The 13,696-nt window shown below is 47.4% G+C and overlaps 1 protein-coding gene across 2 annotated transcripts; it reads left to right on the top strand.

Annotated features, from left to right (window-relative positions):
- Positions 1 to 2,865: 2,865 nt before the first annotated feature.
- Positions 2,866 to 12,973, top strand: LOC118255434 (tubulin alpha-8 chain). Of its 2 annotated transcripts, none has more exons than XM_035561611.1 (5): positions 2,866 to 2,976; positions 6,779 to 7,001; positions 10,166 to 10,314; positions 11,691 to 12,371; positions 12,580 to 12,973. In XM_035561611.1, exons 1-5 carry the CDS (start codon positions 2,974 to 2,976, stop codon positions 12,871 to 12,873), a joined length of 1,350 nt encoding a protein of 449 aa, XP_035417504.1. In that variant the 5' UTR covers positions 2,866 to 2,973; the 3' UTR covers positions 12,874 to 12,973. The 2 variants fall into 2 exon arrangements, with proteins under 2 accessions (XP_035417504.1, XP_035417505.1); XM_035561612.2 differs by lacking the exon at positions 2,866 to 2,976 and adding an exon at positions 4,091 to 4,111.
- The last annotated feature ends 723 nt before the right edge of the window (positions 12,974 to 13,696 follow it).

The following is a 13,696-nucleotide window of genomic DNA, read 5'->3' as shown; positions in this document are numbered from 1 at the left end:
TACAGTTGCAATATGTGGTATCATGAAATAAAGTTTGGTCTGTTTTCTTTTTTATCTTTCAGGAGAAGCATTGAGAAAAGCACAACAGATGGCAGGACGAGAAAAAAATAAGATGTAACTTTTCTTTTTTTTTTTTTTTTTAAAAAAGAGAGACTAAAGAAACTGAAATATTGTCGCTATTGTCATCTTTTATCTTCCATTAGCAATTGCTGTAATAGCTCATGGGATGTTGTATGATCACTGGGAGGAAGGGCAGTCCCAGAAGACAGCCTTGCACTTCAGGTGTGATCCTTCCCATTTGAGTGTGAACACTGGTGACTGCAGATTTCTGTTCTGCATGTCTCAGACAGCTAGGGCATTGAGCCAGCACTGTGCCCTCGCTGCAGAGAAAGCCGATGGTGTCCTGGGCTGCATCAGGCAAAGCACTGCTAGCAGGGCGAGGGAGCTGATCCTGCCCCTCTGCTCAGCACCTGCAGCGCTGGGACCAGTGCTGGGCTCCCCAGTGCGGGAGAGACCTGGGCAGCCTGGTGGTGAAGGTGCTGAGGGGCTGGAGCATCGCTGCTGTGAGCGGAGGCTGGGAGCTGGGGCTGCTCAGCCTGGAGGGGAGGAGGCTCAGGGGCAGCTCCCCAAAGTCTACACGTTCCTGCAGGGAGGGGACGAGGGGACGGAGCCAGGCTCTTGTCAGCGGTGCCCAGGCCCAGGCCCAGAGGCTCTGGGCACAACCTGGAGCCCAGGAGGCTCCCGCTGACCCCCAGCAGCACGGCTGTGCTGGGGGGGCCGCAGCCCTGGCACAGGCTGCCCCGAAGCTGTGGGGTCTCCTCCTTGGGGAGCTCCAAAACTGCCTGGACGTGGCCCTGGGCACCCTGCTCGGGGTGGCCCTGCTGGGGCAGGGGGGACTGGAGGGACCCAGGGGGCCCTTCCCACCTCCACCACTCTGTGATTTTGTGACTCTGAGGACTGTCCTATTCTTCTCTACCAAACAGCTTCACTAAGGATACTGACTAAGCTAAAGGCACGTTGCAGCCAAGATTATACCTCAATGAAATGAGGCTAAGCAATTAGCATAAAACAAAGAAAATGAAAAAAACAGAAAGACAAGTCCTCTCAGGTCTCAGAGCCAACTGGAGCATATTATAAGAGCTCAGCTGGAATGGGGGTTTATTAGAAGTTTAATGTTGATTGGATTATTCAAATATATACCAACCTGATAACACTAAGCACATAGTTTGTGCTTGTTGAGGACTAGATTACTTAAAAGCACAGAAGACATTTTAAAAATAAACTAATTGCAAAACTGTATGTATTCATCTGATGTCAACAGCCCTCACCATCCAGCTAACAGTTCCAAAAAGGTTTCCATTCCATACTCACAGTATGGTTATTGAGCAGGAGAAAGTAGATCCTGCTGAACATATACGTACTCGTATGTGTGATTGCTCCCCACCATCCCCCAAACCCTCATCAACCTTCCCCTTGTGTGGAGGCAGCCAAATTCTCTAAATACAAGCAGCCTAGGACTGTCATATTTTAGCTGTTTTTCAGCCAGCTACTCACATTTGGCATAATTCTTTGGAAAAACAAATATATCAATATTACTTCTGCCTTCCCCCCTCCCTCCACCTCTCTGTCCTTCTCTCTCTTTCTGATCCTTGCTTCCTGGAGGCCTTCTGCCTGTCTTTTCTTTCAGTAATTCTGAGTTTGTACCCTCTCAGGTTTCATTTCCACACCCTGTGCTGGAATGATCACAGTGACTTCAGAGACAGCGATAGAAGCATCCTTAACGGGTTTTAGTTATCAACCTCTTGAGCTCAGTAGTACTGAGGGGATTTACCAATTTCCGTCACTTTGTCCAGCTACCTATAGGCCCTGGTGAGCTGACACAACTGCATCAGGCTCCCTTCAGGTGTTAAGCAACCATTGTGCCCCTTCTGTTGCAGCTGCTCACAGGAGTGGAGAGCTACACAGGAAGAGGAAAACACAATCTACTTCTTTGTTATTGCTTAAAATTGTTTCAAATATGTATCCTGCCCTCAAAAGCTTAGCTCAGCAGGGGGAGAAGCAATTTCCTGAAATTGATGCTGTGCTTCCCATGGCGCTCCGGTTATGAAGCTTCCCATGCGTGCCATGTAGCTGCCACTTTCCACCCAAAAAGTAAGTTTGGTGATGTCATCAGTATTTCTGTTAATATAAATGTTAAATATTATATTAATATTTATATTAATTTTATTATTAATATTGGGACACACCACAGGGTTTTTACACCGTCTTAGCACTTGGTTTAAATTGGAGCATTTACTCAACATATTTATTTCAACATGAAATGCAATGATTTTATTAGGGTTTTTTCTGGATCAGGTTCTTTGGACTTAAGTCCTTCTCGTTGTGTGACTATTGCTTCTGGTGATCATTAGCCAAGCACGGTGTAGCCCGGTAACTTGCACCACCAGAGCAGAGCTCCCTCAGGGCCTGCCTGGTTTGGGGTGACCCAAGCACCAAGCCCTTTGCCTGGCCGCTTTGGCCAGACACGGGCGGGCTCTGACCGGAGGCCAGCGCGGAGCTCCCCGGCCCGGAGCCATGAGGAAGCCGCGGCCCCCCCATCCTGAGGAGAAAAAATGGGCGCTGCCCTCCGTTGGCGGGAAGGCTGAGCCCCGCCCCCCTCCCCGCCCCTCTTTACGAACCAACCAATAGCTCGCGCAAGAAGCTGAAATTCATATCTGCGCTCCAATTGCGCGGCCCGCTCCGCCGCCGCCCGGCGCCGATTGGGAGAGCGGACAGTCTCCAAGCGCAGCCACCCAATAGCGCTGCGAGCGGGCGACGCCTCCGGGCGAGGCGTAGCCAATGAGCAGGACGGAGGGAGCCAGCAGCCCCGCCCCTCCTTTATATAGGGCGGGCCGGGGCAGGGCGCCTGCATTCGCGGCGCTGCCCAGACCCGTTGCGCGTCTGCTGCCCCCAGCGCTGCCGGCCCGAGGAGCCATGGTGAGCGGGGCGGGGGGAGGCGGCGGCCGGCTCGGCTCCAAGCGCTGAGACGGGGACAGGGGAAGGGGTCAGGGGAGGCCGGGCGAGCCCTGCTCCTGACGGCGGGCGCGGAGCGTAACAACTGGAGGCGTCCCAAAATGGAGGCGGCTCCGCCGAGAACATGGCGGCGGCGGGGCCCCGCGCCCCCCCGGGGCTGTTGGTGCGGGGTCCGCTGAGAGGAGCTGAGGCGCCCGCAGGGGGTAAACAGCGGGGAGGGAGGTGCCCGGGGGGGGAGAGGTGCCGGAGGGCTCCCCCTCTGGGGGCCGCTGGCACCCGGAGCCCCGCTCGTCTCGTCCCGGCGGTGAGGGAAGGGGCAGCGGGGGGGGGGGGGTTTAATTCCTCCGGGGCTCGGCCGGGTAACGAAGCTGGAGCGGAGCGCCCGTGGGAGGCACCGCTTGGGGGTACGGAGGGGGGGGCTGAAAGGTGGGGGGGTGGCAAGGGGTGGGGGCAGCGCCCTGCCTTCCAGGGCAAGGAGCGGGGGCTTCGGGGCAAGCACGAAGACCTTGCCTGCATGGCAAAGCCCTCGTGCAGGAGAGGATTTAAGAAACGTGATGATGTGCGGGTTTAAGAAACGTGACAGACCGCTTCCACGTCCTCATGGATGCACAGAAAATGCCTGTTGAGTTGACAGTGGTTAAACACTATGAGAGCACTGGGGGGGTGAGAGGTGATGTCCTTGCCGTGTTCTTACCCTCCCCTGGGAGCTGTTCGTGGTCACGTTTTTAGCTGAAGCAGTGTCAGCGTGACTGCAGCCCCCCACCTTCGCAGGGGGTGCAGTTATCACGGGTAACACCAGTGGTGAGAGATGAGCTTCATACTTGGGAAACCACGTTCCTGGCTATGTTGTTGAACTTGGTCTAAGCCAGTACAGCCGTTTTCATGAAACTTTGCTTTCCCTCTACACAGATGAAGCTGTGCCTGAAGTACTGTGCTGGAGAGTGTAAGGGGCCTAGAGCATGATCCACAAGGACAGCTGGAGAGAGCTGGGCTTCTGCAGTCTGGCAAAGAGTACAGCATGGGAATATTTAATAGTCTGCAGCTACAGAAAAGGCAGTTACAGAAGACAAGCCAACACTCTTAAGCTGGAGCAGATCATGTAACGAAAGGAGGCAGAGGCAAATAGGGGCTTGGGAGGTTTGGGTTGGGTGCAGAACTGCCCAGGTTCTGTGGGAAACTTCAGTGAAACTGAGTCTGTGCTTGAAAATAGTGTATGGAAGTGGAAGGTGTGGGAGGGTCTGTAGTCTTAATTCCTTCAGCGTTCTGTGTCCTGACTTGTGGCTTGAATACGGCATTTAACAGTACTGTGTGTAGTACGTAGTTAAACCTTATTAACATGACACTGTGGTGATGTGTGAAGGCCGAAAGCTGTAATGACAGTTGTCTGTTGCCTCTCTTTAGGTCTTGGACACTGCACTTCCCAGGCTCAGGGTTTGTTCTGTTGGTTAGTGTTCTTGGTGGGAAGGGAATATGCAGACTCTTAGACATCAGTGCCTAATAGTAATTCTTGTTTCACTAAATAGCCACCTACTATATAAAGGTACTTGGTAAAATTACAGAAAAGCAGTTGAAGAGAGCTCCCAAAGCAGGGCCAAAACTAGTGCCAGGTCAGGTTTGCGTGACCGATTTTTGTCAATCCAGACTTTGAAACCCTCCAAGGATGCAGATCTCTTCCTGCCTCTCTGGTGACCTGTTCCAGGGCTGCACCACCCTGCAGGTGAAGCTTTTCCTAACACCCAGCCCAAATTTTCCAGCATCCTCCTAACACTGACCTGAAGCCTCCTGCAGGGGAGGGAAGAGGAAGGATTCTCTTGCAGCGTGTCTCCCCTTCGGAAGCCTGGTACATTGCTTGCCTCGTTCAGGATAAGGATGCCTTGCTGAACGTCCAGGATGGTTCCTGTGGTGACCCCCAGGATCTCTTCATCAGGGCAGCTTCGCAGTTATCTGTTTCTTTGTTTGTACTGAGGCATGGGGCTCACTCTGCCCCGAGTGCTGAACTTTGTACTTGATCAAAGTAAACATGCATATGTTTAAGATGACACCTGCAGGACCTGAACTGGGGCTGTGTTGTCCAGGCTGTACGTTCCAAGACTTTTTTTAAATATAAATTGTCATTTTTTGTGTAGTTTCAAGAAGTGATATTAGTTCATTTGATGCTGGAAAGCCCGTCCTTATTTTGGCATCCTCCATGCTTTCACCTTTTTGGGCAGGCTAGTCCCTACGCACTTCCTTTCAGTGACCTCCAGCTGCTTAGGAGTTTTGTTAGGAGTGTACCTCACTGGTAGGACATGGTTGCAGGTGAGGCTGCACATTGATGGGGTTAATATTGTACTTTTTCCTCTCAATGGAAAAGAGTTGCAGGCTGGCCCGCTTCCCTGGGAGCTGGATGTGGCCTGGCTTCTCTGGGACAGCGCAGCCTTGCTGGCTGTGTACTGAAGCTGCCCTATTTACAGTGTGTGGGTTGGCTGTCCTCTGCTGTTCCAGTACCTTGCCAAACCCAGTGCTTTCTCCTGGAGACAGATGAAGCAACAGCCTTGGAGAGGAGCAGGATGGCAGCAGCTCTGAGCACGGCTGGTTGCAGAGGCTGTGGATTGCTCTGGGCGCTGTATATCTGAATGGACAGCTTAGGTTGGAGAGCTGAAATTGTTCTTGGCTTCTCAGTGCTGTAGTTGAGAACAGGTGGTGTTTTTAGCAAATAAAGACTAATTTCTTGGTGTTCCCAAGGAAATTAAAAAATGCTGCTACTTCCCTACGTTAGTCCTGTGAACTAGGCAGTTCTAGATCCTGCTTATCCTGGAGTTTTTGGAGACTAATTGTATCACCCAGTTGTAGGGTGTGAACGTGGTAAAATGCGACTTACTCAAAACTGTTCTATACTCAGAAGAATGTGTTTGACTCTAACTCAAAGCCAGAAGTTACTATAAAATGCTACGGACCAGGAGTCTGGAGATAGTTCAGTTGTGGTTTGGCTTTTAATATTCAAAGCTCTATGGTGAAATATAAGGAAGCTGGCACTGTGCTCTGGACATCAAAGGCAACTTGGGAATCTGTAAATGGGTATGAATTGTTCTTCCTGCTGACACAAACTGTTTTGTACACAGCTTTAATGAGGTTCAGTGGAGTAGAGTACTGTTCAGTGCTAAGGAGTTCATTATTTTGCATGCAGCGATGCAATATGAGCCCTAATGTTTCGCATTTACAGCGTGATGGTAGGGGTTTGGATAGGCAAAGACTTCCTTGTGAATGGGGAATTGTCCTAAAGTGATCAAGAGATTTTTGATTTCGTGTATGGATGTACCAAAATGGCCCTGGGTCCTGCAGAAGGTTTTGCTCCCTCTGGTGGCAGTGTTTATGGGGCTTGGAGTGTTGGGATGGTTTTCTGGACGTGTAGGCAAAAAAGAAAACAACACCAGCTGTAGTCATCAGTTTTTCTAAATCAGTATCTGTTATGAAGAGAAGTTGGCTGAAGGATTTGGAAGAGTTGATCAAACTCTTCTTGTCTCTTTGAGGATAGGATGAACCAAGAGAAATCAGTCTGTAGGAATGACAATGTCCAGAAGGGCCCTTTCGAGGTGGAGGTAGATGGTGGCTGAAAGAAGCTTTTTTTGTCCTGCCAGACTTTGTGCCAAATGGCCCTAACACCAAGACAATAAGGCCAAGGTTTTAACAGCTTTGCAGTGTGGGAGTTCAAGCTGTGTGCGCGAACGTTTTCTAAACAAGGAAACTGCTGTTTCTGTAGAGTGATCCAATGTTTTCCTCCCCGCAGCGTGAGTGCATCTCAGTCCATGTTGGTCAAGCTGGTGTGCAGATCGGAAATGCCTGCTGGGAGCTCTACTGCCTGGAGCATGGCATCCAGCCCAACGGTACCATGCCGAGCGACAAAACCATCGGCGGCGGCGATGATTCCTTCAATACCTTCTTCAGTGAGACTGGTGCAGGAAAACACGTCCCTCGGGCTGTGTTTGTGGACCTCGAACCAGCAGTAATAGGTAAATACAGCGTTCTGTGCTAGGGTCTGTAGAGCATGCTGGTAGATTGAATTTAACTTGGATGTTTTTGCCTGAGGGACCCATTTCCCTAGTCTTGTGACTTTGGGGCTTTAAATTTTTACTGTGCAAAGCTTCTCTACATCTGCCTAGTAATGGGAAATGCTCGGCTTTGTGTTCATTGAGACTGTGGCAAATAATGGGTGCTCTGGGGCCCTAAAGAATTAAACACTGTCTTCTGCTAGCCTGTGGAATTCTGAATATGCCACATGCGTTTGCTATAGAAGGTACTAGTTACAGCCTCTTGAAACCATATGGTGTGGTGTGTACAGTAGGCAACAGCAACCTGTTAGAAAGTTGATAGACATCACGAAGTAGATTTCTTGTACGTTGGAGCGATTCCTGTGCTTTCCCAAAACAATCTTCTAGCTTGTGTAGCGCTTGCAGTAGTGCATCTCAATTGTTAGCCTAAAGTCAGGGACCTCCAAGTATACACTACAACTTCCTGCAGCCTAATCTTGGACTAACAAGCAACTCCTGTCCTGGAGATCAGTTGTAGCCATGCTCTGACAGTACTGGCTCTTAACGTTCAGCCCACGCATCTGCCCCTGACCAATTCCCCATTCGGTGGCATTGGCTGCTCCCCCGGTTCACAAGGCCCCTTCCCTGAGACACCAGTGGTGTTCTTGCTCTTGCCAATCCGTGTGCATGAATTAATTCTGCCGGAGTCAGCTTTGGCTGTCTCGCCCTAGGTGGTGATTTCAGGCTCTCAGAGGAGGTCTGCATTGCCTGTGCTTGTGCAGTTGCTGTGTTCATCTGTTTTCTGTAATACGTAGGAAGAGTTGGGAAGGGGAGGTGGGTGAATAGGCTTGGGCTACTCCTGGATACGCAAATTCAGGGTTCTTTGTGGGTGAATTACCACACTACAAACCACTGTGGCAATACAGTGGGATGAATTCTGCGGGAGAGCAAAAGGCTGAGCAAGTCAAGGCTGGGAGTGCCAGACTGAGCTTTGGAACAGAGTTACCTAGCTTGGAGAAGGCCTTCAAGGTCATCGTGTCCAAGCGTAAACCCGAACCGCTGAGTTCCATCACTAAGCCACAGCCCTTAGGGCCGTGTCCACTGAGTCAAAGCACGTTCTGGCCCTATGCTGTATTATTCCCAGGAGCCGTTGTAGGTCAGATATTCTGTTTTCTTGAGCCCCATGGTTGTTGCTTCCTCTGCTGCTGGCCAGGTGGTGGCTCTAAGGAACCAGGAAAGGCTGAGAAATGAGGTGGAGGAGAGCAGGTGGCAAAGTTCTTGCCTTGCCTCTGGGGAAAGAGCTGGTGAGTCTTGAGACAAATTGCAAATGGCAGTGTTCCAGTGCTTGCTAATGATGTAAATGTAGTATGGGAGATTGGCAAAAGGCTGTCTTATGAAATGCTTGGTAATACTAGAAAAGTTGGGGCTTTTTGTTGCAAATGTTGCATTGTTTGCTTTTGGTGACTAGCCTGCTTTCCTTATTCCTGCCCTGCTTATTTGAAAACTATAGATCTAACTTCATGGGCAGGGCTAGCGTGGTTCTTTGCATGCAGCGTGCCCCTGTGCCCTGCTTGAGAAAACATCTACTGTGCGTGCAGCAGCTCTGTAGCTGCCATGTGTGTACGCCGGGGATTTCTGGAGCTTCATAACAATGCTGCCCTCAGTGAAAGCAGCATGACTGCTGTCCATGTGCATCAGCTCTGTTTAGCAAGTGAAAATACTGTCAAAGCTTCCCACCAAGAAACAGGGCAGCAGAAACATGCCTAGGAATGGAAGAGTCTAAATCTGCCCCAGTGAGACATAAACATGGAGGTCAGCATGTCCAGGGAAAACTTGCTTCAGCTGTCCATTCTACTCCAAGTTCTTCCTTCCAGCATGCTTTCACAGTCCCATGACTATTCCTCTTAACTCTTCAGGCTGTTACTCCCCCAGAACCATCTTGACTCGTGTTGCCCCCACCAGTTATGTTTCTCCTGAGGTTCTATATTTTTCCCTTTTACCCTTGTTTCTCAGCTTAGAAAGGTAAAGCAGGAAGTCTTACGAACATCTGTGTTTCGAATAATAGAATTCTCTGAATTTTTTTGTTCTGGTGCAGTCATGGAAATACTTTGGAGTATGGGACTGCAACCTACAGTGGTAGCCCGTCAGTCTAAATTGACTCAAATAATAAGTGTGTATATAAATCTTGAATTCTACACAGCTTTAAGTCTTGTGTACTTATTTTCAACTTAAAAAGAATATATGTGCACAGGCAACTTCATCTGTAGTTAATAAAGCTCTTGGCTTTCCACCTGATTTTAACTGAAGTGTGGAGTGCTGCATTACAGTATAGCTCAAGAATGGCTTGAGCTAAACCAGAGACAAAGCTATGCAGAGTGCCGTTAGCTTTGTGGTAGGACAGAGCTTCAGCCTGCTAGATATAAGTGCATATTTCTGATCGCAAGTAGAGATCGTAACTCGGAATTGTTCTCCGGATCTGTAGCTGGGAAAGGGAGGGAGGTTGGACACGGGGGGTGGGGGGTGTTCTGTGTTCATTCATATGGTTTCTTTATAGCAGCCATTCATGCTGGAGTTTACATTTGCTCTAGTAATATTTGAACAACTGAATATCTGTACAGGAACATCTGTTCCATTTGAACACTCTCTTCTACCCCTGGCAGAAAGTGCAGTTAAAGGAAACGAGGCGATAGGCAAGCAGTGTAGGCTCTGACTGCCCATGGCTGCAGAAAGCTGCTTCTGGAGGACTTGGAAAATACAGAGGAAAAGCAGTATTTCAGATGTTAATTTGTGGAGTGGGCCTTGAACTGAGTCTTAAACTACAGTAGACTGATTCTGCTGGCATAGTTCAGTTACAAATTGTTCTGGCAGGTCAAAAACCTAAACTTTTTGTGAAAAGAGGGCAGTTTCCGAAGCAGTAATTTCATTTTTCTCGGGTATTTAGCACTTAGACTGTACTATGTATTTGGTATCGCCTTCTAATAGAAAACAAGCTGCTTTTTATCTACCTATATAGGCTAAGGTATTTTAGTCTGGATGCCTTCAGAAGTAGGTATCCAGACTTTGAAAATACGTAGGTATCCAGGTGTTTGAAAAAACTGACCTACATAGAAAGTTAACTTACAAAAATGTGTATCTTGTCTCCTCAGATGAAGTTAGGAATGGGACATACAGGCAACTCTTTCATCCTGAACAACTGATATCTGGTAAAGAAGATGCTGCAAACAACTATGCTCGAGGTCATTACACTGTTGGGAAAGAGATAATTGACCTAGTCCTGGAACGTATCAGGAAACTGGTAAGACATTTCACTGGAGGCTCTTAAACAAGTTTCTTTATCTTGTTTTACAGGGTTTGGAAATTAGGTTTTGGAAATTGTCAAAATACATAGGCCTGTAAGCTGTGCTTTAATTTGTTCAATGGTAGGAGAAGCTGTGGACTTACTCTGCATCCGTTTTTATTCTTAGAGGATGTTTGGATTACTTCTATCAGATAGGGCTTCCAGATGACCTAAAATATTGATGAGATATCCAAAGTTTTTTTAGCTTCGTGTTAACTTCAGAAAGCCAGGACAGAGATGATTCTGATTTGCATAGTTTCTGCTGGAAAAGGATTGGTCTCTGGCTGGAGCTCTTGCAAGGAAGCTTAAGTAGGTGTGTTTGCTTATGTGGTTTAGACTTTTGTTTGCATTTCCTCCTGTTAAAATTTCTGATTCAATTTTATGGTAACAGCAGTAGAAAAGGGAATAAATCCCAGGAGGTTGTGATGGTTCAGGCTTCCTAGTACTTTGATCATGTGGCAGATCATGAAGCCATCAGCTAGGGTTAGAGTTCCCTTTTTAGGGCAGTTAGTATATACTTTGCCAAATCTGTGTCACAAAGGCAAGGTGTTCTCATTGTGTTTAAAAAAAAAAAAATCCGGACTTTACCTCTGGTGCTTTAATATGGAATGCTAAATGAGTTAGTAGAAAACACACCTTTTGTGGATCAAAGCTGATACTATCAACACTTGGCTGCCACAGGCTCTAAAGCTAAAACTGTAGCAGGCTGTACTTTGACCTGAGAAATATGGTTATAACTTCCTCTTACAAGCTGTTTTAATTCCCTGCCAGTCCTGGGAATTCAGGTAAGCATCATGTGGCACTCTTTTTCTCAGGATGAGGCAGTCTAGCTGCTTCATCTGAGAAGACTAAACTGGAATGGCAGCATAATACTTCTTGACAGGTCATCTCCCTGAACTGAGCTGCGTGCTTGCAGCTTGTGCAGGACTATAGCAGTAGTTCTAAGATGGGGTATCCTACACTGTATGCAGAGAGAGAATATCAAATCAGCATAAGGGGTAGACGATCTATAGCTCTTTGAATATTGCTTTGTTTAATTGTTAACTGCCTTGGCATGAGAACGGGGGTAGAGAAAGCTTTGAGGTAGTAATTTCAAGTGGAAGGGCTGTCTTCCAGCATGTAGGTGGTTTAAAACAGCTAAGAATACAAGTTTGGAATGTTTTTCTATGGGATAATTCCTTGATAAATGATGGATGAATTAAATATTAGTTTCCTGAAGCTTGATCAGTTGGCACGTGTAAGAATTGTTATCTTTCATGAGTTTTTGAAGTAGGCTTGTTTTGGGATTCTTAATATGTATACAATCGCTATAACATATGTATTTTCTCTTTCAGTCTGATCAATGCACTGGCTTGCAGGGTTTCCTGATTTTCCACAGTTTTGGGGGAGGCACTGGCTCAGGTTTTACTTCCCTGTTGATGGAACGCCTATCAGTTGACTATGGGAAAAAATCAAAATTGGAATTTGCCATCTACCCTGCGCCACAGGTCTCAACAGCTGTTGTTGAGCCGTACAACTCCATCCTGACTACCCACACCACCCTGGAGCATTCCGACTGTGCCTTTATGGTTGACAATGAGGCCATCTATGACATTTGCCGTAGGAATCTGGACATTGAACGCCCGACCTACACCAATCTCAATCGCCTCATTGGCCAGATAGTGTCTTCCATTACTGCTTCCCTCAGATTCGATGGTGCCTTAAATGTGGATCTTACTGAATTTCAAACTAACTTGGTGCCTTACCCTCGCATCCACTTCCCGTTGGTAACATACTCCCCAATTATTTCAGCAGAGAAAGCCTATCATGAGCAACTCTCTGTGTCCGAGATCACCAACGCGTGCTTTGAGCCATCCAATCAGATGGTGAAGTGTGACCCTCGCCATGGCAAGTACATGGCCTGCTGTATGCTGTACCGTGGGGATGTTGTCCCCAAGGATGTCAATGCTGCTATTGCTGCTATCAAAACCAAGCGCACAATCCAGTTCGTGGACTGGTGCCCTACTGGTTTTAAGGCAAGTCTCAGTTGCATCATGAATCTCTTGGACTTGTTGTTCACTGTAATGGGCGTACAAAGTGTATTTTCTCATTAAAATCTTCTGTAGGTACCTGACTTTAATAAATGGAGGCTTGTGTTCTTGTACAGAGCTGCTTTCTGACTTTGACTATAGTCAACGTCAAATCCTAGAAGGCAACTCATGGTTTCTTCTGCTTTTCCCATAGGTTGGCATCAATTACCAGCCACCAACAGTGGTTCCTGGTGGTGACCTAGCCAAAGTCCAGCGGGCAGTGTGCATGCTGAGCAACACTACAGCCATTGCTGAGGCATGGGCTCGTCTAGACCACAAGTTTGATCTGATGTATGCCAAACGTGCCTTTGTTCACTGGTATGTTGGAGAAGGGATGGAGGAAGGGGAATTTTCAGAGGCTCGGGAAGATTTGGCTGCACTTGAAAAAGATTACGAAGAAGTGGGCACAGACTCGATGGATGGAGAAGATGAAGGTGAAGAATATTAAATACAACAAAAGTGAATTGCAAGTCTCTGCCATTTACTGCCTTTTTAGTAGCAGTGTAAATCATGTCTGATGATTGGAATAAACTTCTTTAAGACATTCAGTAGTGTCCAAACACTATGTACCTTCATTAACCATATGCAAATAGTCTGAGATAAAATTTCTTTCTGAGAAAGATAGCTGAATAAAGTAATCATTCTAGAGTTAGAGGAGTTATTTTCCTTAAGGCATTGCTATTTAAAGAGCTAATAGTGCATATTTGCCCCCAGAATTCAAGACTAGAACATGCTCAAGCTTTTGGTGGAAGATTTGAAGTTAGCTACTCTTTTTTTTTCAAGGTTCTAAAGCTGCTGTCACAATACAAGGTAACAGGAACTAACCTTGTATTACTTAACCTTAAGAAAAGGTGCAACACCTCTAAGGACAAAGGCTACTTAATTTTTTTCTCCTATACATAGATTTGGCATGTATGGGTAATTGAGATGCAGTATGCTGAAGGGGGAAGGAGATGCCCTTTTGGGAGTGCAGTAGCATGAGAAACCTGTCGCTTCTGTCAGGACCTGTGGTGATTGCCCTGGTGCTGTTTTGTCCTCCCACAATGATGCAGTCCCTGCCTGTTGGCTTTCTGTGGAGCGAGCCTTGTGGCTGAAGCTCAGTTCAGAGCAAAAATCTGAGCTAGCTGGCTGGGGTTAAACACCAGTTTTCCCTTAAGTGATTCTTTTTCAGAAATCAGTTCATTGGTTCGGCTTATATGGAAAGCAGAAGAATGGTAATTCACATGTCTGATGTAACACAGGAGGATTTGGCTAATCGGGTTATCTTCGAA

Source organism: Cygnus atratus, chromosome 24, assembly GCF_013377495.2.
Source record: "Cygnus atratus isolate AKBS03 ecotype Queensland, Australia chromosome 24, CAtr_DNAZoo_HiC_assembly, whole genome shotgun sequence".
Lineage (NCBI taxonomy): Eukaryota > Metazoa > Chordata > Aves > Anseriformes > Anatidae > Cygnus > Cygnus atratus.
The sequence above is the reverse complement of the archived record's forward strand: the minus strand, read 5'-3'. Positions and strand labels throughout refer to the sequence as shown.

Bases quoted from the DNA above. Each gene is read 5' to 3' on its own strand.
- LOC118255434 (XM_035561611.1), top strand. The intron at 10,315-11,690 runs GTAAGACATTTC...TTTCTCTTTCAG, and splicing joins TGGAACGTATCAGGAAACTG to TCTGATCAATGCACTGGCTT. The intron at 12,372-12,579 runs GCAAGTCTCAGT...CTTTTCCCATAG, and splicing joins GGTGCCCTACTGGTTTTAAG to GTTGGCATCAATTACCAGCC.